This window comes from Protopterus annectens, chromosome 2.part1 (assembly GCF_019279795.1).
Source record: "Protopterus annectens isolate FY-2018-M chromosome 2.part1, PAN1.0, whole genome shotgun sequence".
Lineage (NCBI taxonomy): Eukaryota > Metazoa > Chordata > Ceratodontiformes > Protopteridae > Protopterus > Protopterus annectens.
The window spans coordinates 1032197872-1032221327 of NC_056729.1; the positions used below are offsets into that span (position 1 = coordinate 1032197872).

The window sequence follows — 23456 nt, forward strand, 5'->3', positions numbered from 1 at the left end:
CATTTCTTTAATCATCTTAAAATAGCAACACCAAGAAAAGGAGGGTGTCCATATTCATAAAGGACACCCACACCTCAAGGTTGGTGGCAACGCATGATGCATCGGAGACCATCCAGGTGCAATTAACCATAGGCAAGACTGCTCTGCAATTTGTAGCATGTTACAGGCCACCCTCTCAAACTCAGGAACCTCACATGGCCTTCCTGAAAACATTGGAGGGATAAATGTATCTCCAAACACCATCATACTAGGTGACTTTAACTACCCTAATATAGACTGGGAACTCTCCTCATGTCCCAACACTCTAACCCAAAGATTCCTGGAGTTCATAAACTCAAATGCCATGGAACAACTAGTCACCATCCCCACAAGAGGAGAAAACATACTTGATCTCATCATCACGAACATGGGATCAAAATGTTCAACACAGAAGTATACCCCTCACTGGTGAGATCAGATCATAAACTAATCTCGATGGAGGTCCTCATCCCGCCCCCACCTGAAACAAAAAAGACCACAGTGAAAAACTTCTCAAAAGCCGATTTCACACTTCTAAAAACTAGTGTGGTCTCCTTTAAGGCCCCTGAGCCAGTGGTAAACATTACTCAAACCGCTGAATCACTTACAAATGCCTTCTACCAGCACCTACAGGACTGCATGGATCAGGCAATCCCAAACAAAACTAAGACTCTCTGTACCAAAGGCAAGCGTCCAGTCTGGTGGACCCCAGCCATAAACAAGCTCTACAACAAAGGAGGAAGCTACTACAAGATAGAGCAAAATCCTTGAAAGGTAAGACACCTTTGATCATTATAAGTAAAAACTAAGAGCTCTCATAAAAATCATCCAAGGCAAATTTTGAGAGAAAAATCGCCAAGGACTCTAAAAGAGAGAATCATAAGGCCTTCTTTAGCTATGTTAGAAACCTAGGAGGAAACTCCCAGATATGCTCAGAATTAGTTCAAAATGATGTGAAAATTACTGAACCTACACACATTGCCAACATACTGGCTGACAGGTTCAGTGCAAACTTCTCCCCTCCCCAAAGGAGAGATATCTATTCCAGAGGATTGTAGCCCCCAAACATCTCCAACGCCCAGGTGAGAACTGCCCTCACTAAGGCAAAAACACAGCATCCATGGGACGGATGGTGTCCCCGGCTGTGTGCTTCATGAACTCAATGAGGAATTAAACCCACAGTTAGGACAGCTGTTTAATCTTAGCCTCACCTCAGGATACGTGCCCAGGAGTGGCGCACGCGACTGTGGTCCCACTTCATAAGGGCGGTGCCTCCACAGACCCTGGAAATTACCGCCCCATTAGCTTGACAAGCCTTATCTGCAAAGCCATGGAGAGGATCATAATGGAACTCATAAATAAAGACATAGGAACTTGCAGACTTTGGATCCAACTCAGTTTGGCTTTGTCAAAGGCAGATCCTGCCTCTTAAACTTGGTTGACTTTTTGAGACAGTCACCAAGGCCATTGATGAGGGAAAGGCAGTCCATACAGCCTACCTCGACCTGGCAAAGGCCTTCGACACAATACCCACTCAGGTATCATCGAAAAACTCATCAGCTTGAATGTAAACCCATACATCACAAGATGGGTTGCAAACTGGCTAAGTGACAGAACCCACAGGGTCAGAGTTGCTGGAGCCATGTCAGACTCAAAGCCTGTCACAAGTGGTGTCCCACAGGGCTCAGTCCTGGGTCCACTCTTGTTCGGCATCTACTTTTCTGAAGTACAAGCAAACACAGGAGGGTTATGGCTGACAAAGTTTGCAGATGACTACAAACTGGGCCATAGTCGAAAACACATCTGACACAGATATCCTCCAGAAGGGCCTCACAGAAATGGATAACTGGTGCCAGAGCCATGGCCTGAAGTTAAACGCCAAAAATGCATAGTCATACCCTTTGGGAAAAACAAGGCTACCCCTAGCTACCATATAGGTGGCAATCCACTGAGCACAGAAAAAGTCATCAGAGATCTGGGGACCCAGGTTGACAGTAGCCTTTCGTTTGACACTCATGTTGCTAGTAGTTAGGAAAACCTTCTATATCACCCACCTGATCATGAAGGGATTCACATCTAGATCAAGGGAGGTCATCGTCCCCTGTACTCATCACTTATTAGACCTATGATTGAGTACAATGCCCGTTCGGAATGTATCTGACCAGACACCTGCAGCTTGAAAGGCCCCAAAAGTTCCTCACCAAAAGGATAAAGGGTCTCAAAAATATGTCTTATGCTGCCCGACTGAAAGAACTCCAGCTCTATTCAGTCTCATGCAGCTTGCTCAGAGGTGACCTGTGCTTGACATATAAGGCCATGTCAAACCCAGATTTGATGAATATGCTTCACCTCAAAAATCTAGATCCCTCAGAACCACAAGGAGGCGGAGACTTAAACCTTGACACGGTTATAAATAGAGCGTGCTGGAGGGACAGATTCATCACCCAGAGACTCCCTATGCTGTGGAACAAAATCCCGGTACATGTGAGGCAGAGCACCTCTCTGGTCTTGTTCAAGAGGAATCTTGACCAATGGATGGGAGATTGCAGATATACCCCAGGGATTACTTCAGCGTCACTGCTTGACAGAGGCACAGCAAAATGATAGGCATAGTTTTTATTCAAACTAAAGGGGTGGCGAAAGCCACATAACTATGGGCTAGGCTTATAAATGCCCTTGGGCAGATAGCCTAGTATGAACCTATGAACCTATGAACCTATGATCTAAGCACTTTATAAGAACTTAAGAAATGGATTTTAAGAACAGAATATAATTAGTTTTTAACATTAACTGAGTTAGGTATGAGTGAATTGTTGTTTGGTTTAATTAATTGCAAATCAGTTTGTTAATTAACTATTTATTCAATTAGTGGGAGTATAAAAGGATGTCCAAGAGAGCTAGTCATTAATCTGAGGAAGTGCATGCTTTGTAAACGAAAACGCAGTATTTCCGAAAAGCATTAATGTGGATTTGCTCTGAAGACTGTATTGGCTGTATATTTGATTTTTCCTGTGGTCGGAGTGGTGAATAAACCCTAGGATTTTATTCAACTGAGTTCCTGTGGTGTATCCTTACTTTTGGATTTACTGTTTTTTTTTTCCACAACTTGCTTTTTATCTCTCACACTGAGCTTCCCCCCTTAGCAACCACTAGTCAGTGGCTATGTTGTCTTCAGCCTACCATTCACCTGCATGGCAGGATAAGCTTTTTAGTGAAAATGCCTATTTTTGGCTATTTTTTAATTATTTTCTTGTTTTTTTTTAAGCGCCGCATGTTTGCCTGGTGCTGTGCTACACTTAAACATTGGAGATCGGGGAAAAAAATTTGATTTTAATAATTTTAAACATTTAAAAATGCCAATGGCCTTATATTTGGCCATTGGCATGCTTCCTCAACTGGATGCATCCTTTATTTGAAGCTGTCATAGCTCTGTTTTGCTATCTGCAAAATGGTACTCCGTTACCAACGGAGTGCATTTCTGCAGATAACACTACTCTTCCACAGACAGGTTAGTGTTTCCTGAATTGCAAATTTACCTCACTAGCATAGCTTTCAGCAGCAAATGAGATAATTTGCATACCATGACACTGTCCATGCAAGATTAGCTTTAGAAGCTCTCATGCACGCCCCTGCCGGCTGTTGCTGGATCGCTCGGCAGACATATTGGCTGTCTGACGTCTTACTCTACTCTACAACTCCATGCAAGCTTTCATAAATCCAGCCCCAAGTCTTCAGTTACAAAGGCTTTGATTTAGTGAGCCAAGCTGTTCACAAAATGAGCTTTATTTGATGAAACACTGTAGTAGTTTGTTATTGTTCACTATTATATACAAACATTTTATGTTTTTATACGTATGCAATGTTAAAATATTTGTAGTGTATTTTTAAATTTTCATGACATCACAGTGGCTTATTTAAATTTATTTGAAGCATTTTGTCATTGGATGACTTTTTTTGCATATGACAAGTATTTAAAGGGTGGTTTCAAGTTTTTGTATTTTTTCTGATGAAGCTCGTGATGTTTTAGTAAACAAATGAAAACTTATAAGTTTTGTGGTCTGGTTCCTTCCTGGTCTTTGGTTTGCTGCTTTTTCATTTTTTTCATTTTTACTTTGTTTTTTAAAACTTTGTGTACCTTACAAATAACTATGCATAAATACATGCATAGTTTTAAATGTCCTGTATGTTTTGCAGACAGTCATAACATGTAAGAGTGTTGCATTGCTGGTTCATGGTGTATGGAGCATTTCAAGGAATTAATATATATTAGCAAATACCGAGTAGAGAAATTTGGAGGTTCTCCTATGGTGTAAATATTGACTTTGATTATATTTTAGCAGCCCTGATGAAACTTTGAAAGACATTTCTCATGACTCGAGAATGATAACCATTCTATGGTATTTAATTATGTATTTCAAATTATTCACTTTTATGTTCATAGGTTCATAGTTAGATACTGGGCTATCTGCCCGAAGACATATATTAGCCCAGCCACGTTGTGCGGTATTCACCGCCCCTTTGGTTAGTTCCCTAGGCCCTTGATCTAGCAGCTAGTACCCTTGGCCCCTATCTAGTAGAGCTGTTGGTATGATCCCTGGTGTGAACATTGTTACCCATCCACTCATCAAGGTTCCTCTTGAAGAGTGAAAGTGAGGGGCTCTGTCTTATGTAGTTTGGGACCGTGTTCCATAGCAAGGGAAGTCTTTGCAAAGGGAATCTATCGCTCCAGCATGTTCTATTCATTGTTGTGCTGAAATTTATATCTCTAGAGCGTGTAGCTTGAGTGGATTTGGTTCTGCTAAGACGGAGCATGTTCAACAGTTCTGGGTTGGACATGGCTGTGTATATTAGACAGAGATCGCCTCTGAGAAGGCGGTATGCAACAGAGAAAAGCCTTAGTTTTTTCAATCGTGCTGCATAGGGCAACTATTTGAGGCCAATAATCCTCTTAGTGAGGTACCTCTGTGGTCTCTCCAGCTGCTGGGGATGCCTAGCCAGGTACATTCCAATTGGTGCATTGTACTCAATAATGGGTCTGATGAGGGAAGAGTAGAGGGGCACCACTACATCCTTAGATCTTGATGCAAACCCTTTTGTGATCAGGTGGGTCACATAGAAGGATTTTCTAACCACCTTGGCAACATGGTTATCAAAGGAAAGCTGACTATCTACTTGGGTCCCTAGATCCCTTATTACTACTTCAGATTTCAGGGGGTTACCTCCTATGTGGTAGTTCACAGGTACTCTGTTTTTTCCAAAGGGGATTACGATGCATTTTTTAGCATTTAGCTTGAGACCATGGCTTTGACACCATGCATCAGTCTCGTTAAGGCCCTTCTGGAGGATATCCATGTTGACTGGAGATTCTATTATAGCACCCAGTTTGCAGTCATCCGCAAACTTGGTCAGCCACAGCCCTTCAGTGCTTGCCTGTACTTCTGAGAAGTATATGCCAAACAGGAGGGGCCCCAGGACAGAGCTCTGAGGCACACCACTCGTTACTGGTCTGGATTCAGACAGAGATCCTGCTACTCTTACTTTGTGGGATCTGTCTGAGAGCCAGCTTGTGATCCATCTTGTGATGTAAGGGATTATGCCCAGGTTGGTGAGTTTATCAATAATACCTGAATGGTGAATGGTGTCAAATGCTTTAGCAAGGTCAAGGTAAGCTGTGTGTACCTCCTTTCCCTTATCTGTAGCCTGAGTAACTGTCTCAAAGAAGTCCACCAGGTTCAGGAGGCATGATCTGCCCTTGACGAAGCCGAACTGTGTGGGTCAAGTGTTTGGAGGTTCCCAATCTCTCCATTTATGAGTTCCATAATGATTTGCTCCATTGCCTTACATATCAGACTGGTCAGGCTTATTGGTCAGTAGTTCCCAGGGTCGGTTGTGGGCCCACCCTTGTGCAGCAGAACCACCATTGCTGTGCGCCATTCTATGGGCACATATCCTGTCGAGAGGCTGAGACTGAACAGGATATTCAGATGCGGGGTTAATTCATTTTGGAGCTTGCGTATGACACAGACCAGGACACCATCTGGTCCCATGGAGGCAGTGTTTTTAGCTTTAGATAGAGCCTTATTAACCAACGTATCAGTAATAATTGGAGTTACACAATCCCCTGGAATAGTAATAAGCCCTGTAGGTGGTGAGGGTGGGGGGAGAAATTTGCACTGAACCTGTCAGCCAAGATGTTGGCAATGTCAGTGGGGTCAGTGTATTTTGTTCCATTTTGTACTAGCTCAGAACAGACCTGAGCGTTGCCATTTAGGTTTTTGACGTAACCATAGAAGGCCTTATAGTTATCCTTGGCATCCTTGGCAACTTTCTTTTCAAAATTGGCTTAAGTTGACTTGATGAGGGCCCTCAATTTTTTACTAAAGCTGATCAGGGAAGATTTTTCTGCTTGAGATTTGGCCTTTTTTTGTATAAGTCTCCTCCTTTTATTGTATAGTTTGCTTAAGGCCGGGGTCCACCAGACTGGTTTCTTCTTGCTTGAGGAAGGAGTCTTGGTTTTATTTGGGATAGCACGGTCCATGCAATCCTGAAGATGTATATAAAGTGCCTTGGTGTAGGATTCTGCATCCTGGATATCATTATCCTTCTGCAGGGGGATAGTGAAGCTTTTCACTTCTGATGCAAGTAGTTTGAAGTTGGCTTTGGAAAGGTTTTGTACGAAGGTTTCTTTAACTGGGGGAGGTGGAGGGGTGAGGATGTCTAGGGTTATCAGTTTGTGGTCTGATCTGACCAGAGAGGGAGTGATAATGGGTGTGGTACAATGGGCGCCCATATTTGTGATGACTAAATCCAATATGTTGTCCCCTCTAGTGGGAGAACATACCAGTTATTCAAGGCATTTGAATTTATAAATTCTATGAACCGCTGGGCATAGGAGTTAGAACTTTGGTAGTTCGCTCAGTCTATTATACCAGGGTAGTTGAAATCACCCAAAATTATGGTGTTGGGTAGGACCTTTATATTTTCCAATACCTCAAGGAATGCTGAGTGAGCATCTTGGGACATGGTGGGCGATCTAAAACAGGCTATGACTTGAAATGTGGTTTTGCCTGCTGATAGTTGCGCATGGATGATCTCTGGGGCATCATGCTGCGCCACTAACCTGGAGATGTGGGTATCCTTGATGAATATGGATACACCTCCACCCTTTGTACTGCGATCTGGCAACTGAGGCCAGAAGATATGATATGAATTGTAACCTGGTAGTGCTGGGGTGCTCTCTGGAGCCCTGAACCAGGTTTCCTTCACTGCACAAACATTGATTTTCTCCATACTGAGGAGTGCCTCAAGTGCGTGCATTTTGAAGTTGAGACTTCTGGTGTTGAGTAGCATTACCCTTAGTTTTTGGTTACCTGTGCTGGTTATGGTGGTTGGTTTGTCCTTTGAGCCTTGCCTAAAAAAGGCACTATAGGGACGGCAAGAGTCTTGGCCAGTATTCGAAAGCCTAGGGGTGACAGGTGCAAACCATCTCTGGCGAAACAGCGAGGCTTGTCTATCATGTCATCCCAGGCAGACAGACACTGGATCCCCTTAGAATGACACCAGAAGCTTAGCCAATTGTTGAAATTGATCATTTGTCTTTGTATTGTGGTATCATTCTAGGTGAAGGTAGTATGCTACTCAAGGTCAGGGTCATACCAGCTTGGGCTACATGATCAGAAAGCTTTTCAATGTCTTTCTTAAGATCATTCACACCAACATGGACAATGACAGCGTCATACTTGTACATGTTCTGGAGTGACCTAAGTGCCTGTGTTATGTGGCGGATCCTAGCACCAGACAGGCAGCTGACAGTAACCTTCTCCTTGTTCAGCCTGGTGAGTGGAACACCTGTGTGCCTTACTATAGAGTCTCCTATTACTAGCGTATTGGGTATGGTGTTTTGCCATGAGGCACACTGCTGAGGTGAATTATGTGTTTTCTGGCTTGTGTTTGGAGGTGCAGGTTGCTTGCTTGTCTGCTTTAGAGGGCACTGTTTCTTTTTCAGATTTGTACCTAGTGCCTCCGAATATGTTTTTGTGTATTTATGTGTATGTTTTGCCGGTGCTTGTTTTGTAGATTCATGTGTGACTGGTGGTGTGATGCTAGTGTGTCTCTTCTCCTCTTGACTGTCTGTTACAGTCATGGGTTGAGAGCACTTAGCCTCCAGTCTGGCTGTGTATTTGCATCTCTCACAAGTGTTTGTGTCTAGAGGTAAGAAGAGAGGGTTGTCTGTATACATGAGGCAGTTGTGACATTGCCTCTGGATGCCCAATTCCAACAGCTGAACTGGAGAGTACAACAGAAGCTGACCTCTGGACATGCTTAGAAAAGTAAATTTCACTTGTCTTGCAGACAATTGAGGGTCTTATGCTATATTATAATAGTACTGTCTAGGAGATTTGGAAAATAATAGTGCTGTCTAGGAGATTTGCACAAGTGCTGATTTGGGTTATGCAAGTGCTGCAATAAGAGCAGCTGATCTGAAGCACTGGAGTTGAGGCTTGCCTAGTTCTAAGGGAAAATTTGCAGTGCAGACTTTGTGGAACCAGGAATAGTATAACCCAGCTAACCTGCGCTGTCTGATGCTGCTCTGTGTGCAAGACCGCGCAAAAAGAGAGTTGCAAGGTTTTAAGAGAGAGAGAGAGAGAGATCAAGGAGTTTGGAATTGGCCCAAAATGGCCAATAAAACTACAGTTTCTAGGCAGTAACCACTCCTACAGGGACAGGCAGGCTGCTCAGTGTTAACCACTGCCACTGGTGAACACAGAGACTTTCCTTTAGCCCAAGTAAGCACTGGCCTCCAAGAAACTTATAAACAGTTCAGAACAGCAACTCTGTTACTGAACTTCTTTTTAAATTATAGAAAGTGGGAAAATAGCAAGATTTTTTTGTTTTTTTGTTTTTGTTTAAGGATAGCAGAGACACACAAGTAGCAAACTAGTAAAAACAGTGCAATAAATGACCCCAACACGTGTGGGCTAAGTCAGAGGCAGGTAAACTTCAATTTTAAGAAAAAAACGATTTTAAATTAAGTGCAACACAAAAAATGCAATAAACAGGCTCTAGGTATGTTCTAAGTACTGTTTCTAACATATAAATCAACTTTTGCAAGCAAGAAAATGCTGAAAAGTAGGCAGCAATGCAGTTTTTCTAAGAAATAAATCAGAAGAAAATACTTAAAATCTCAAAAGTGGCTCCTTTCTTCTCTCAGCGATTTCCCCCCTTGGTAGGTGCTTCAGCAACAACTATCAAGCCTAGAAAGATGCCAAAATGACGTGGCTGCAGGGTTTTAAGAGAGAGAGAGATCAAGAAGTTTGGAATTGACCCAAAATGGCCAATAAAACTACAGTTTCTAGGCAGTAACCCCTCCTACAGGGACAGGCAGGCTGCTCAGTGTTAACCACTGCCACTGGTGAACACAGAGACTTCCCTTTAGCCCAAGTAAGCACTGGCCTCCAAGAAACTTACAAACAGTTCAGAACAGCAACTCTGTAACTGAACTTTTTTAAATTATAGAAAGTGGGAAAATAGCAAGATTGTTTTGTTTTTTTGTTTTTGTTTAAGGATAGCAGAGACACACAAGTAGCAAACTAGTCAGAACAGTGCAATAAATGACCCCAACACGTATGTGCTAGGCCAGAGGCAGGTAAAATGTAATTTTAAGACAAAAATATTTTAAATTAAGTGCAACACAAAAAAATGTAATACACAGGCTCTAGGTATGTTCTAAATACTGTTTTTACCACAGATATCAACTTTTGCAAGCAAGAAAATGCCGAAAAGTAGGTGGCAATGCAGTTTTTCTAAGAAATAAATCAGAAGAAAATACTTAAAATCTCAAAAGTGGCTCCTTTCTTCTCTCAGCATTCCCCCCCCCCCCCCTTGGTAGGTGCTTCAGCAACAACTATCAAGCCTGGAAAGATGCCAAAACCACACAGCTGCAAGGTTTTAGAGAGAGATCAAGGAGTTTGGAATTGACCCAAAATGGCCAATAAAACTACAGTTTCTAGGCAGTAACCCCTCCTACAGGGACAGGCAGGCTGCTCAGTGTTAACCACTGCCACTGGTGAACACAGAGACTTCCCTTTAGCCCAAGTAAGCACTGGCCTCCAAGAAACTTACAAACAGTTCATAACAGCAACTCTGTAACTGAACTTTTTTTAAATTATAGAAAGTGGCAAAATAGCAAGATTTTTTTGTTGTTTTGTGTTTGTTTAAGGATAGCAGAGACACACAAGTAGCAAACTAGTCAGAACAGTGCAATAAATGACCCCAACACGTGTGTGCTAGGCCAGAGGCAGGTAAAATGCAATTTTAAGAAAAAACGATTTTAAATTAAGTGCAACGCAAAAAATGCAATAAACAGGCTCCAGGTATGTTCTAAATACTGTTTCTAACACAGATATCAACTTTTGCAAGCAAGAAAATGCAAAAAAGTAGGCGGCAATGCAGTTTTTCTCAGAAATAAATCAGAAGAAAATACTTAAAATCTCAAAAGTGGCTCCTTTCTTCTCTCAGCGTTTTCCCCCCTTGGTAGGTGCTTCAGCAACAACTATCAAGTCTGGAAAGATGCCAAAACCACGCGGCTGCAGGGTTTTAAGAGAGAGAGAGATCAAGGAGTTTGGAATTGACCCAAAATGGCCAGTAAAACTACAGTTTCTAGGCAGTAACCACTCCTACAGGGACAGGCAGGCTGCTCAGTGTTAACCACTGCCACTGGTGAACACAGAGACTTCCCTTTAGCCCAAGTAAGCACTGGCCTCCAAGAAACTTACAAACAGTTCAGAGCAGCAACTCTGTGACTGAACTTTTTTTAAATTATAGAAAGTGGGAAAATAGCAAGTTTTTTTGTTTTTTTGTTTTTGTTTAAGGATAGCAGAGACACACAAGTAGCAAACTTGTCAGAACAGTGCAATAAATGACCCCAACATGTGTGTGCTAGGCCAGAGGCAGGTAAAATGCAATTTTAAGAAAAAACTATTTTAAATTAAGTGCAACACAAAAAATGCAATGAACAGGCTCTAGGTATGTTCTAAATACTGTTTCTAACACATATATCAACTTCTGCAAGCAAGAAAATGCAGAAAAGTAGGTGGCAATGCAGTTTTTCTAAGAAATAAATCAGAAGAAAATACTTAAAATCTCAAAAGTGGCTCCTTTCTTCTCTCAGTGTTTTCTCCCCTTGGTAGGTGCTTCAGCAACAACTATCAAGCCGATAATCATTCCTGAATTGACAATATCTCCACAATATAACATAGCTTGAAATATAACAAATTACAGTGCAAAATTTGTTAAAAATGAATATCGATACCTACCCCAGATTAGGGTTCTGGGTTTTGCCAGACTGCTGTGTGCTACTGTGCAGGTGTAAATATCTCCAGCCTGTACAGTGACTGGCAGATATGAATACATTAAGAAACTGAAATCATCATTACTGAGATATTTGCTAGTGATAATGCCTTCCACTATGTTCTCCTCATTCTTCTTCCAAGAGATGTTGAGTAGAGGGGGATGGAACTGGTTTGCAATACAAATCAATGTGTTCGGTCTTCCCAGCTCCGCAGTTAACTTTGGATACAAAGCAACTCTGGGCTCAACTGTAGAAAACAAAGACAGATGTTAATGTTTCAGATGATGTAGTAGTTTTAGAAGTGACACTTGCTTAATATAAACTTGACAAATACTATTCCATCTACTGTACGGTATAGTTCTGATACATGAAAATTGAAAGTTGCAACAGTAAGTTGTGTGATAAGTGTTGATTATGAAAACAAAACTTCATGTTCAAGGCACCAGATGTAAGCCCATAGGAATAATGTATCGATCTCTGTAAATGCTATTAAACTGAGTATCTTTATCAAATTAGTTCTAATTTCTCCAAAGATATTTTTTGGGTCACATTCCATTTGGTCATCTGAAACTTTATCTAGCACCCAAATATAAAACATCTTAAAGTTAGTGAATGTTTGAATGTTTGTATAAAGAATTAGCAGTCTGATTCTAATAGCATAAATAGCATGTCATGTGAACTCCTGGGTCTGTGATAAGTCAGAGAAGCAGAATATTTAATAAATTGTTCGGTTTGTGATACTGGCACTGAATAAGCTTAATATAGGGCTAGCATAAATATGTTTACAATAGTTTTAAAATGAATATTTTGATGTGGTATTACAGCTGTGTGTAGCCAGTAGTCTGTTCATGAACTATAAAATGTCATAACAATGATTTCAGATTGGTAGACCTATTTATGTGAAACAGTGGATTATAGCCAGAATGTAATGCAAATTAGAGTTTCTTGCAATCACTTTACATTCATTTATGATAAGTTCTGTGTTACTGTTCATTTCAGCACTATATGACAAAATACATGCATTCTTATAGTCTTGAGATGTGTGTGTGTGTGTGTGTGCGTGTGTGTGTGTGTGTGTGTGTGTGTGTGTGTGTGTGTGTGTGTGTGTGTGTGTGTGTGTGTATACACACACACACACACACACACACACATATATATATATATATATATATATATATGTACTTCAGAAGCTCACTTTCAAAACTTCAAACTTCAAATGGCTGAGACCATAAGATCAAAGTTTTGAAATGTCAAAAACATAATAAAAAATGTTTTTTTACATGAAAACACAAACCACAGACCCCAACCAGCACTCAAATCCAGCAAAAGTCAAAATGTATACCACACAGAAAACACAGAAGGATCCAAAGAAAACAAGGAATTCCAGTATAACTCTTTCCTTTAATATAAAACCACCTTGGTGGTTTTATATTAAAGGAAAGAGTTATACTGGAATTCCTTGCTGTCCTTGGATCCTTTTCTGTGTGGTATAATTTTTTTTAAGTTTTTGCAGGGGGGCAAGCCCTCTGCACCCCACACACCCGCTGCTAAATAAATATACCAACTCCAAGATCACACTACATTGAGGAAAATGGAAAATTTCCCATTCCACTTTGTAGAGTGATCTCCAATGTTCGAAGTTTCAAAACTTTGATCTTGTTAATTTTAATATAGAAAGAACCTATAGATCTGTGAATCTTATTTGTTCAAATATTTGTGGGATCATGTCCTTGTTGTACCCTCTGTTAATAAAAAAAAAATTAAAAATTGACTAATTCTCACTCAAAAGCATAATCGCCAGATGACAGCCTTAACAACATGTCCTTTAATTATATTATGTTTAGCAAACTGTGAATGTCAACTACATTAGTGGACATAATTATTTCTAAATGTGACTTGCATTGGATACTGGAATTTATCTTAGAACCCATCACCAGTTTCAGATCTAGAAATAATTCTTTGACATAAAAGTACAGTATTCATTATTGCAATATTTGTATCTGACTGATTTAATTTTTTTTAGTATGCAAGCTTCAGAGTTTCCATCTTTCTTGCCCATTTGTTTCACTTTTTAAGAAAAAGTCACATAAGTTGACATCATTAAGCAGGACTCATTTTTACATACATTACATTGGGGCCATAGATTATTATTAAAATCTGGCTAGTTAACTAGTCTTGAAAGAAATGTTAAAGATGGTTATATTGGCTGTCATAGCAAGTTTGTTATGTGTCCAAGAAATGGGTTCAAGATTGTATAATAAATTGATCTAATGATAAGTGAACCAATTATTATTCTTTCCAGTAGATTAAGTTTTTGGAATCCTTGTTTAAAGTGTCAGAAGATGCAGTGACAGTCGTTTCTACTAGCATACTATACAATGTATGTAACAGAAGCCTATTTCTGATTTGCTGAGTTTCAAGATAAACTTGCTAGATGGATTAGCCCAGAGCATTTATTAAATAGATTATTTGATTTTTGTTAATATGCAGTAGGAGTACTGTAAGCAGTGGCGGCTGGTGACTTCAAATCAAAGGGGGGCTGTAGGGGATAGCTGAATGGGTGGGGTCAATAGGAAGAGGTGTGGCCAACTAGAAAGGGGAGGAGCTATGCTCAAAACCACAAAAACTAACTTTAATTAAATATGCTGCCCTGGGTGCCAAACCCTCATTATGAGAGTCGGTGCCAAACCCTCATTATGAGAGTCCAATCAAGACAAATGAAGTGTAAAAGAATAAAAATATTTAAATGCATTGGCTGCATGACAGCTTACTTAATATCTAGATGGTAGCAAAAATGTTGTGAGGCATGAAAAAATTAATTACTTTTTAAATACATTACGGGAATGCCAGTCAAAATCAAGTATAAGAAAAACAAGGAGCACTCAACTCAAACTACTTCTCCTTGCACTGCAGTTCTAATTATAATTTATATTCAGCTTTATTAAAGCACCTTGCACTGCAGTTCTAATTATAATTTATATTCAGCTTTATTAAAGCACCAAGTAACATGCTGAAAGTAGCAATCTCTGTGATGCCCCCACTTGTAGAAATGTTTCTTATCCAAAACAGACCTGCTGCCTGACAACTATCTACTTGTTTCATGGGGAAAACATGATCAAAGTAAAAATGAAAAGCAAACAAGAAACAAGCTCAAGATACATTGCTTAAATTATTACTGTACAGGTTATGAACCACACATGAATGGCATTCTGTTTAAATTACTGGTAAAGCCCTCAGAGATCACTAGAAGTCTCCAACAAGTGTAATGAGCTTCTTAAAATAATGTAATCCTGTCCTTTACTACAAATACTGTCATATGCATTTCAATATCCAATGTTTATACATTATCTAGTTAAGTATTCTCTGCATGGCAACAACAGAAAGGCTTCAATGTTGACAATTCTTTAACAGTATGCTTATTAAAGCTTACTTGCATGTTATGATCTCAGACAAGCTTACTTGATGGTCATTAAAGCATTGCTACTTAAAACACAGAGCAACAGGCACTTTGAGTAATAAGCATAAATCAACAGTACAAAAATATGACAGAAACCAGACCATTCTGCAAAATCGAACAGATGAAAAGCCACTGTCATACCTGTGTTTACCTTGTATGGGGGGATACGCTGCACATTTACACTGCATAACTGATCCTTGCTTTGCTTGGACACATCTAGACTCACTACATGGGGGAGTGGGGTGCAACAAGTATGTCACAATTTGAAATGTCTCTGGCTGACGGTGATTGGCCCTAACACATTTGTCATACCTCTCACCCTCAGGTCAAGAAATCTGGGCAAAGCCATACATAGAAGTGGGACAAAGGCCCAAAAATAAGGACAATTTTTAAATATTGTTCTTATAAACTTAGAAAAATAATAGAATAGGTCTTGCATTAGTATGAATTTTTTGAAGGATATGAAATCTGAAACTCAAATGCCTGAGATTATTTTCTAACTTCAGTCTTTAATGATTTACCACTAATTTGCCAAAAAAAACACAATTTTATGAAAAATGAACCAAAAATGTGATGCAACAATATAAAATAGCCACACAATACAGCTGAGAACCTGTCAAAGAAGGGACGCTTTAATATTAGTACAATAGTAATGCTACCTTGAGCAGCTGACAAAATAAAAGAGTCTACATGCATTTCTGAAATAAAATTAATCTATAACTCTGATTATTACAGTTATTTCTTAATTGTATACCCTCCATGTTTTCTTCCAATATTGCTATATTGCAGAGGGATTATTAGGGGAAGAGCAACATTTTGAGCCAAATTCAAGGACAGTTGAGAGGTTTGGCTATGCCTAATTCTATAAAGTAATTTGCATGTACCTCTCAACCTGTTAATGTAATAAATCTGGACAAGGCCAAATATATTGGGGGAACATATAAACAGTACTAAAAATTGCTCTTGTATAAACTGGGACAGTTGATAGAACAGGTCTTACTTTAGCATGCATTTTTCTGTAGGTTATGAAGTCTGAAACTAGTGTGTCATTATTTAGTGATTTAATTCCTAAATGATTTGCCAGAAAACAACAAATTTTATGAGGAACAAACCAAAAATAAGAAGCAAAAAAACTATTCATTCTTTGAAAATCTGGACAGTTGGGAGGTATAGTTCAGCTGGGGCTGTCTAAGTTTGCCGCCCTTCCCCCTCACAAAACCATGGTAGAATGGAGCCTCCCCCTGCAACCATTCCAATGATTCATTACTTTGCTATTTCACTCCATTTACCAAAAACACTAATGTGCATACTGATTTACTTCTATGATGATTTGAACTTCATTTGAAAGTTTTATTTTGCATTTTACAGCACAAACACTAAGACATCTGCTAAACAAACTTGGCATTAAAACTTCTCTGCCCTTGAAACTCTCATTGAAACAACATTAAAACCCACATTCAAAGAAAATACATTTTACCTGTGACAGATAAAAATTAATTTTGGGCTGTTTTCAAATCATAGGCCCCTTGGATATGAAACATACATGTGCTCTTTGATACACCTTCCTATTGCTTTGAACATTTTTCCAGTAAACAATGAAACAAAACTGCCCAATTCAGAACATTTCCATCATAAAAGTCTACTCAAACTTCTACAGTCCACTATTATCAGTAAATATGCACAATTCTACAGTCCACCATTATCAGTAAATATGCACAATCTCTGAAGTAGTAAAAAAGTAATCTAAATAATTCCACGTTAAATAAATCTGTAATGAAGAGGTTGCTGCTAGCAGTCACCTTTTTATTTCATGGTTTCATCGAACAATAAAGTGTCTGATACCCCTGAGGAATAAATTGCCTAAATTACATTAAAAATAAGCTAGCAATATTGCAATAGGAAATGGATGGCAAACTGATAACAGGCTCATAATTAGTATCTTAACTTTCAGTACGGCAGCATTCACCCCTTATGGGAGTAGAGCCAACAACCTTCTGCATCAAAAGCAAGTACACAGCCTGTTGTGCTATTAGCACTAAACTTTTCTTCCCCTGCAGCTCTCAGCTCCTTGTAAAATCTACTCAATACTCAACTGCATCTCAACTTCGCAGCACAAGAAGTCTGGAAAAAGCCAAATTTATTGGGGTGGGTCAAACATTGCTTGTATAATCTTGGAAAGCTGCTAGAATAAAATGCTTTGTTACCACCATACAATTTACTGCCAAAGTCCCTGTGCAAAAAAGAGTCAGAACAACATACCACTATGCCAAATCACCTGCTTTGTGAAAGAAAAATGCTGTGTTACAACCGTACATTTTACAGATAAGGTCCCTGTGCAAAACAGTCAAGAGCAACACACCACTATGCCAAATCAGCTGTTTTGTGAACGAGAGGAAGACTGAAACTTAAATGGCTATCATTTAATGAATTCAATTCTCACCATAGCTGTCAACCTCTTAGGACAAAACACCTGGACAAACCCAGTAATGAGGGAATACAGCCCTCAAACATATTCAGTGAATTCAGTTCTTGCCATAGCTGTCAACCTTAGCACAAAAAACCTGGACAAAGTCACTAACAGGGTATTACAGTCCCAAAAATAAGGAAAAATTTCAAATAGTCATCTTATAAACTTAAAAAATTGCTATAATAAAAGGTTGTGTTACTATATATTATTGCTAGAATAAAAAGTTGTTTTACCATGTATTTTCTGAAGACTATGAAGTCTGAAATTCAAATGCCTGTAAATTTTACTTCTGATGGAACAAAAACAATTTTCAGCAGAGGCCCAGGGAGAAATACTGTAGACACGTCTTTGTAAAATGGCAGGACACCAGAGCAAATCCACACAAACACAGAGATAAGATGCAGACTGCACAAAGAAGGCACCCCAGCCAAGAATCAAACCACACATCCTGTAGCTATGAGGCAACAATACTGCCACTGCACCATCAAATATGTAAGAAATTAAACATTCAGAAACCTGAAGTCTGAAATTCAAATGCCTGTCAATTTTATTTAACATTTGTTAATCAGGACAGTCTGACTTGGAACAAAAAAACAATTTTCAGCAGAGGCCCAGGAAGAAATAATGTAGACATGTTTTTGTAACATGGGAGGGCACAAAAGCAAACCCACACAAACACAGGGAGAAGATAACAGACCCCACAAAGAAGGAACCCCAGCCAAGAATCAAACCTGAGAACCTGCAGCTGTGAGGCAACAATGCTACTACTACACCACCAAATATAAAGCATTGCAACATTTACAAACCACAGATATTATCTGCAAAGCCATGGAGAGGATCATAATGGATCTCATAAACAAAGACATAGGGAATTTGCATACTTTGGATTCAACCCAGTTTGGCTTTGTCAAAGGCAGATCATGCCTTTTAAACTTGGTTGACTTTTTCGAAACAGTCACCAAAGCCATTGATGAGGGAAAAGCAGTCCATACAGCATACCTCGATCTGGCGAAAGCTTTCGATACAATACCCCACTCGGGTATCATTGAAAAACTCATCAGCTTAAATGTTAACCCATACATCACAAGATGGGTTGCAAACTGGCTGAGCGACAGAACCCACAGTGTCAGAGTTGCTGGTGCCATGTCAGACTCTAAGCCTGTCACAAGTGGTGTCCCACAGGGCTCAGTCCTGGGCCCACTCTTGTTTGGCATCTACTTCTCCGAAGTACAAGCAAACACAGGAGGGTTATGGCTGACAAAGTTTGCAGATGACTGCAAACTGGCTGTAGTCGAAAACACATCTGACACAGATATCCTTCAGAAAGGTCTCACAGAAATGGATAACTGGTGCCAGAGCCATGGCCTAAAGTTAAATGCCAAAAAATGCATAGTCATACCCTTCGGGAAAAACAAGGTTACCCCTAGCTACCACATAGGTGGCAATCCACTGAGCACAGAAGAAGTTATTAGGGACCTGGGGACCCAGGTTGACAGTAGCCTGTCATTCGACACCCATGTAGCTAAAGTAGTTAGGAAGACCTTTTACATTGCCCACCTTATCATGAAGGGATTCACATCTAGATCAAGGGAGGTCATAGTTTCCCTGTACTCATCACTCATCAGACCAATGATTGAGTACAATGCCCCATTCGAATGTATCTGACCCGACACTTGCAGCAGCTGGAGAGGCCACAAAAGTTCCTCACCAAAAGGATAAAGGGTCTCAAAAATCTGTCCTATGCTGCCCGACTGAAAGAACTTCAGCTCTATTCAGTCGCACGCTTGCTCAGAGGTGACCTGTGCCTGACATACAAGGCCATGTCAAACCCAGATTTGATGAATATGCTTCACCTCAATAAATCTAGATCCATCAGAGCCACAAGGGCGGAGACTTAAACCTCGACACGGCTATTAATAGGACGTGCTGGAGGGATAGATTCATCACCCAAAGACTCCCTATGCTGTGGAACAAAATCCCAGTATATGTGAGGCAGAGCACCTCGCTGGCCTTGTTCAAGAGAAATCTTGACCAATAGATGGGAGATCGCAGATATACCCCAGGGATTACCTCAGTGTCACTGCTCGACAGAGGCACAGCAAAATAATGGGTATAGTTCCCCATACTAAAGGGGTGGCGTAAGCCACAAAACTATGGGCTAGGCTTGTAAATGCCCTCGGGCAGATAGCCTAGTATAAACCTATGAACCTATGAACCTATGAACAGATCAGATCAAATATGAGGCAAAAATCTGCAATTTGTTTACAAATGGTGGTGGGTAGGGAACTCAAGTCTTTAACACCTGCATACAGGGTACAGGGTTCAAGCCTGAGCTATTCCCTACCACACTACCATGAGCACCTGGGGCACACACACACACACACACACACTTGAAAGCACCATACTTTCTCACACCATCTATTCAAAGTACCATACTTTCTCACACACACCTCCACACACACACACACACACACACACACACACTTGAAAGCACCATACTTTCACACACCATCTATTCAAAGTACCATACTTTCTCACACACACCACCATCTATTCAAACAGTAAAACTAGCATACATTCACATAGTAAAAGTCACCATACTTTCAAACACACTTACCTTTCCCCCAGCTGTCCATTCTCCATAATATCCCAAACGCCCGCGCAATAATCCAAGACCCGCGAGATTCCCGAGATCCAAACCCCTTCCCGACGAGACTACTGCAGCAATTCCTGACTGCAACACCAGCAGTCCAGCCCCAACGCGTTTTCCCAGTGAGTCTGTGCACTTTAAAAGTGCACAGACGTCTCCTCTGTTCCCCTATTGGGACTGCCGGACTGCCTGGAGCATGCGCATAGACTCGCAGTAGTCTGGACTACTGCGCATGCGCAAAGTCCGCGAATTTTTGAAAACTTTTTTTTTTCTTTTTTTTTTTTTTAATTTGTTTTTAATTCTTTTTGTTGAGGGGGCTGCAGTCCGGCAGTCCAATAGCACGGGCCGCCCCTGACTGTAAGTCAGTGCTATCCTGTATTCATAATGTGAGAGTTAGGTTAAAACTGTTTTCACTAAGGTTACAGATTTTTGAACTGTACTGGTAGTAATCTTGCATTGTTGCCTCACAGTAAGACGTCCCATTCGATTCTCAGCTAGAGCGTCTTCTGTCTGGAGACATGCATGAATGGGTGTACCTTCGTTGAAGGTTGTGAGTCAGGGCCAGCAACTCGGCACGTAAAAATCTACTGCCAATCATTAGCGGACCGGAGTTCCACTTTGGCAACCCCTAACCGGGAAAAGCCGAAAGACACAACAACAACTGGGAGTAATCTTGCATTGTACATTAGCTGTAATTTCATTTTTCATAGGTTCGTGGGTGTGTACTAAGCTAATGAACACTGGGTCCTTTTTAAGCTTTGCCATGCATTCCAAATCTCTGACAAGTTCTTGTGCCCTTGATAGTATAAACAAGCGCTTGGGAGATGAAACATTTACGAATAGGGGCCTTGGAGGTAAGTGCTTGCACTCATTCATTTACAGGCTGTCTGTGTCCATTACAGACAGGTGCCAAACCACTGATGAATTTCTGGCTCCCCAACCACTTGTCCAAGTTGCACTTCAGCCGGGTTAGGCAGGAACCCTGTTTCACATGAATGGGAAGCTTGTTTCAGAGAAGGGGTAGTCACTGAGATATATATCTCTTCCTGCCAGTGTTCTTTTTGCAATGAGGTTGCTATGTATGTAGCTCACGAGATAAAGATAGATATTTTAGTAAGGTTTATACATCACTATAGAGCATGGAGTCCCTCGGTTATGTTCCAAAATTGTGTAAAAGACAACACTGTAGCATCTAAAGTCCCAGGTACAGCAAAGAATGGTATCACAACACTAATTTTGTTACAGGTTTCACAGCTGTAACTCACTTAGTGCTCTTACACTTTTCTTTCTGACTCTCTTGTCACTGTCTTTCTCTGTGTAAACAGTTTTTGTAAAGAATTAAGGTCAGGTCTCTTCAATCATAACCAAGAAATTATATATCACTGAAATACATGAACAGATATTCATCTCTTCAGCTTCATTTTAGTCTGCTGTTGAGGTGAATTTTTTCATATCCTTTCACAAATATGTAACAGTGTTGTTAGAATTAGACACAATCATAAGCCTTTATAAGAATGATATAATCTAGTGATTTTATTATAATAAGAATGGTCTATGTACTACAGTGCCTTTAGTATCACACGTCCTACCCTTTGGAGTTTCCTGTCTTACAGTAATATTTAGTCTTTCATCTTTCAATATTTTATTTAAACTAAGTTTGCATCTGCCATGTTGTATGCATTTGTCATGGTTATGAAATGTATAATTGTGGTAATTGGTACTAACGTTACTTTCATATATAAATATATGTAAGCCTTTATTAGTGCAAGGAAGATGGTGTCTCAGTTTATGATCGCAGTACAATGGCTACACTTAAAATGTCCCACCAGGGATGATAGCCTAGCATTATCATATGAACCTATGAAACTATGTGCATTTGATGTTCCTTCTTTCCTGTTTCTTCATTCACTTTAACGGATATTCATGTTTCTCCTGAAAATGTCTTTTGTAAACGAGTAGAGCTGGGAGAAGAGAATGAGGGCAGTGAAAAAAGGAAAAAAGATAATAATCAAAATAAGGAGAAATAAAGTAGAAGCTTCTTGTGGGGGGCTGAAGAAGGGGCTACCTGATAAGGCTGAAAAGCCACAATATTGACTCCCATAAGATTGAAACCTCATATGAACGAACACCTGGAACACCAATGAAAAACTTTGGGTAAGTAACTGTGTCCGGAACAACAAAAAATTAAAACAGAAGCAAATTAAACCCACCCACACCTCCATAGCTAAATATAACAACTCTGAGATTGCACTATAGTGGTGAAAGAGCAAAGTTCTTCATGATTAACAAGTGGTTACTCACCCAGAGTTTTTCATCAGTGTTCCAGTTGTTTGCTCATATGAGGTTTCGATAATTCCGTCTCGGTCTTGTAGGATTCAATATTGTGGCTTTTTGGACTTTTCAGGTAGACACTGAGGAAGATAGGTAGAAAGAAGTAAAGAGATTGCGACATAACAATAATAGGACATGGCAAATGAGAGAAGGTCTAGAAGTAAGATCATATTTGCAAAATGAGGAATAGACAGAAATACAGTGTGGGTGGTGATAAAACAGACTGGAATGAGGGGACAGATATTCACTGCAAGGCAATATGAACTCTATCTGGTCAAGTTTCTGCAGTATAATTCATTTATATGGGCTGATTGATAAAAAAAGGAGACATGATGGGTGTGTGTGTGTGTGTGTGTTTGTGCATGTATATGTATCTATGTGTCTGTGCATGTACCTGTACAAAAGTAGTTTTGGAGATTGCAAACTTCACAGTTTAAGGATATAACTGCAATTACAGAGTATTTACACAGTAAATACAGCACCATATGTCCCTTCATCCATTAAGCACAGTGCCAGTGATATCATATGAGCAGTAAACCTTAAGAAAGCCTAAGGCAGTGTTTCATCTGTTAAACTATATATAGGTTCATAGGTTCATAGGTTCATAGGTTCATACTAGGCTATCTGCCCTAGGGCATTTATAAGCCTAGCCAGAATGTGTTTGGCTTTCGCCACCCATTTTAAATTTATTTTGCTATGCCCTTTTTCGAGGTTAGTATACTGTGCCTCTGTCTAACAGTGACACAGAAGTGATACCCGGGGTAAACCTACAATCTCCCATCCACTCATCAAGATTCCTCTTGAAGAGAGTCAATGAGGGACTCTGCCTAACCTGGACTGGGATTTTATTCCAGAGTGAAGGGAGCCTCTGGGTTATGAATCTGTCCCTCCAGCATATCCTATTTATTTCAGTGCTGAGGTTCAAGTCTCTGGAGCGCGTAGCTCGATGGGATTTGGATTTTCTGAGGTGCAGCATGTCCATTAATTCTGGGTTGGACATGGCTTTATATGTCAGGCACAGATCGCCTCTGAACAGGCGGTATGCCACTGAGTAGAGCTGGAGTTTCTTTAACCGGGCAGCATATGGCATCTGTTTGAGCCCTTTGATCCACTTGGTGAGGTACTTTTGGGGTCTTTCCAGTTGCTGCAGGTGTCTGGTAAGGTACATCCCAAAAGGGGCATT

At 40.2% G+C, this 23456-nt stretch overlaps 1 protein-coding gene across 1 annotated transcript in view; it reads right to left on the reverse strand.

The window, feature by feature from the left end:
• Positions 1-23456, reverse strand: part of LOC122794316 (RLA class II histocompatibility antigen, DP alpha-1 chain-like) — a 265847-nt gene that overhangs the window by 58191 nt on the left and 184200 nt on the right. The window contains exon 3 of the mRNA XM_044062612.1: positions 11334-11615. Coding sequence (XP_043918547.1) covers positions 11334-11615 — 282 coding nt within the window. The remainder of the gene's footprint in view (positions 1-11333; positions 11616-23456) is intronic.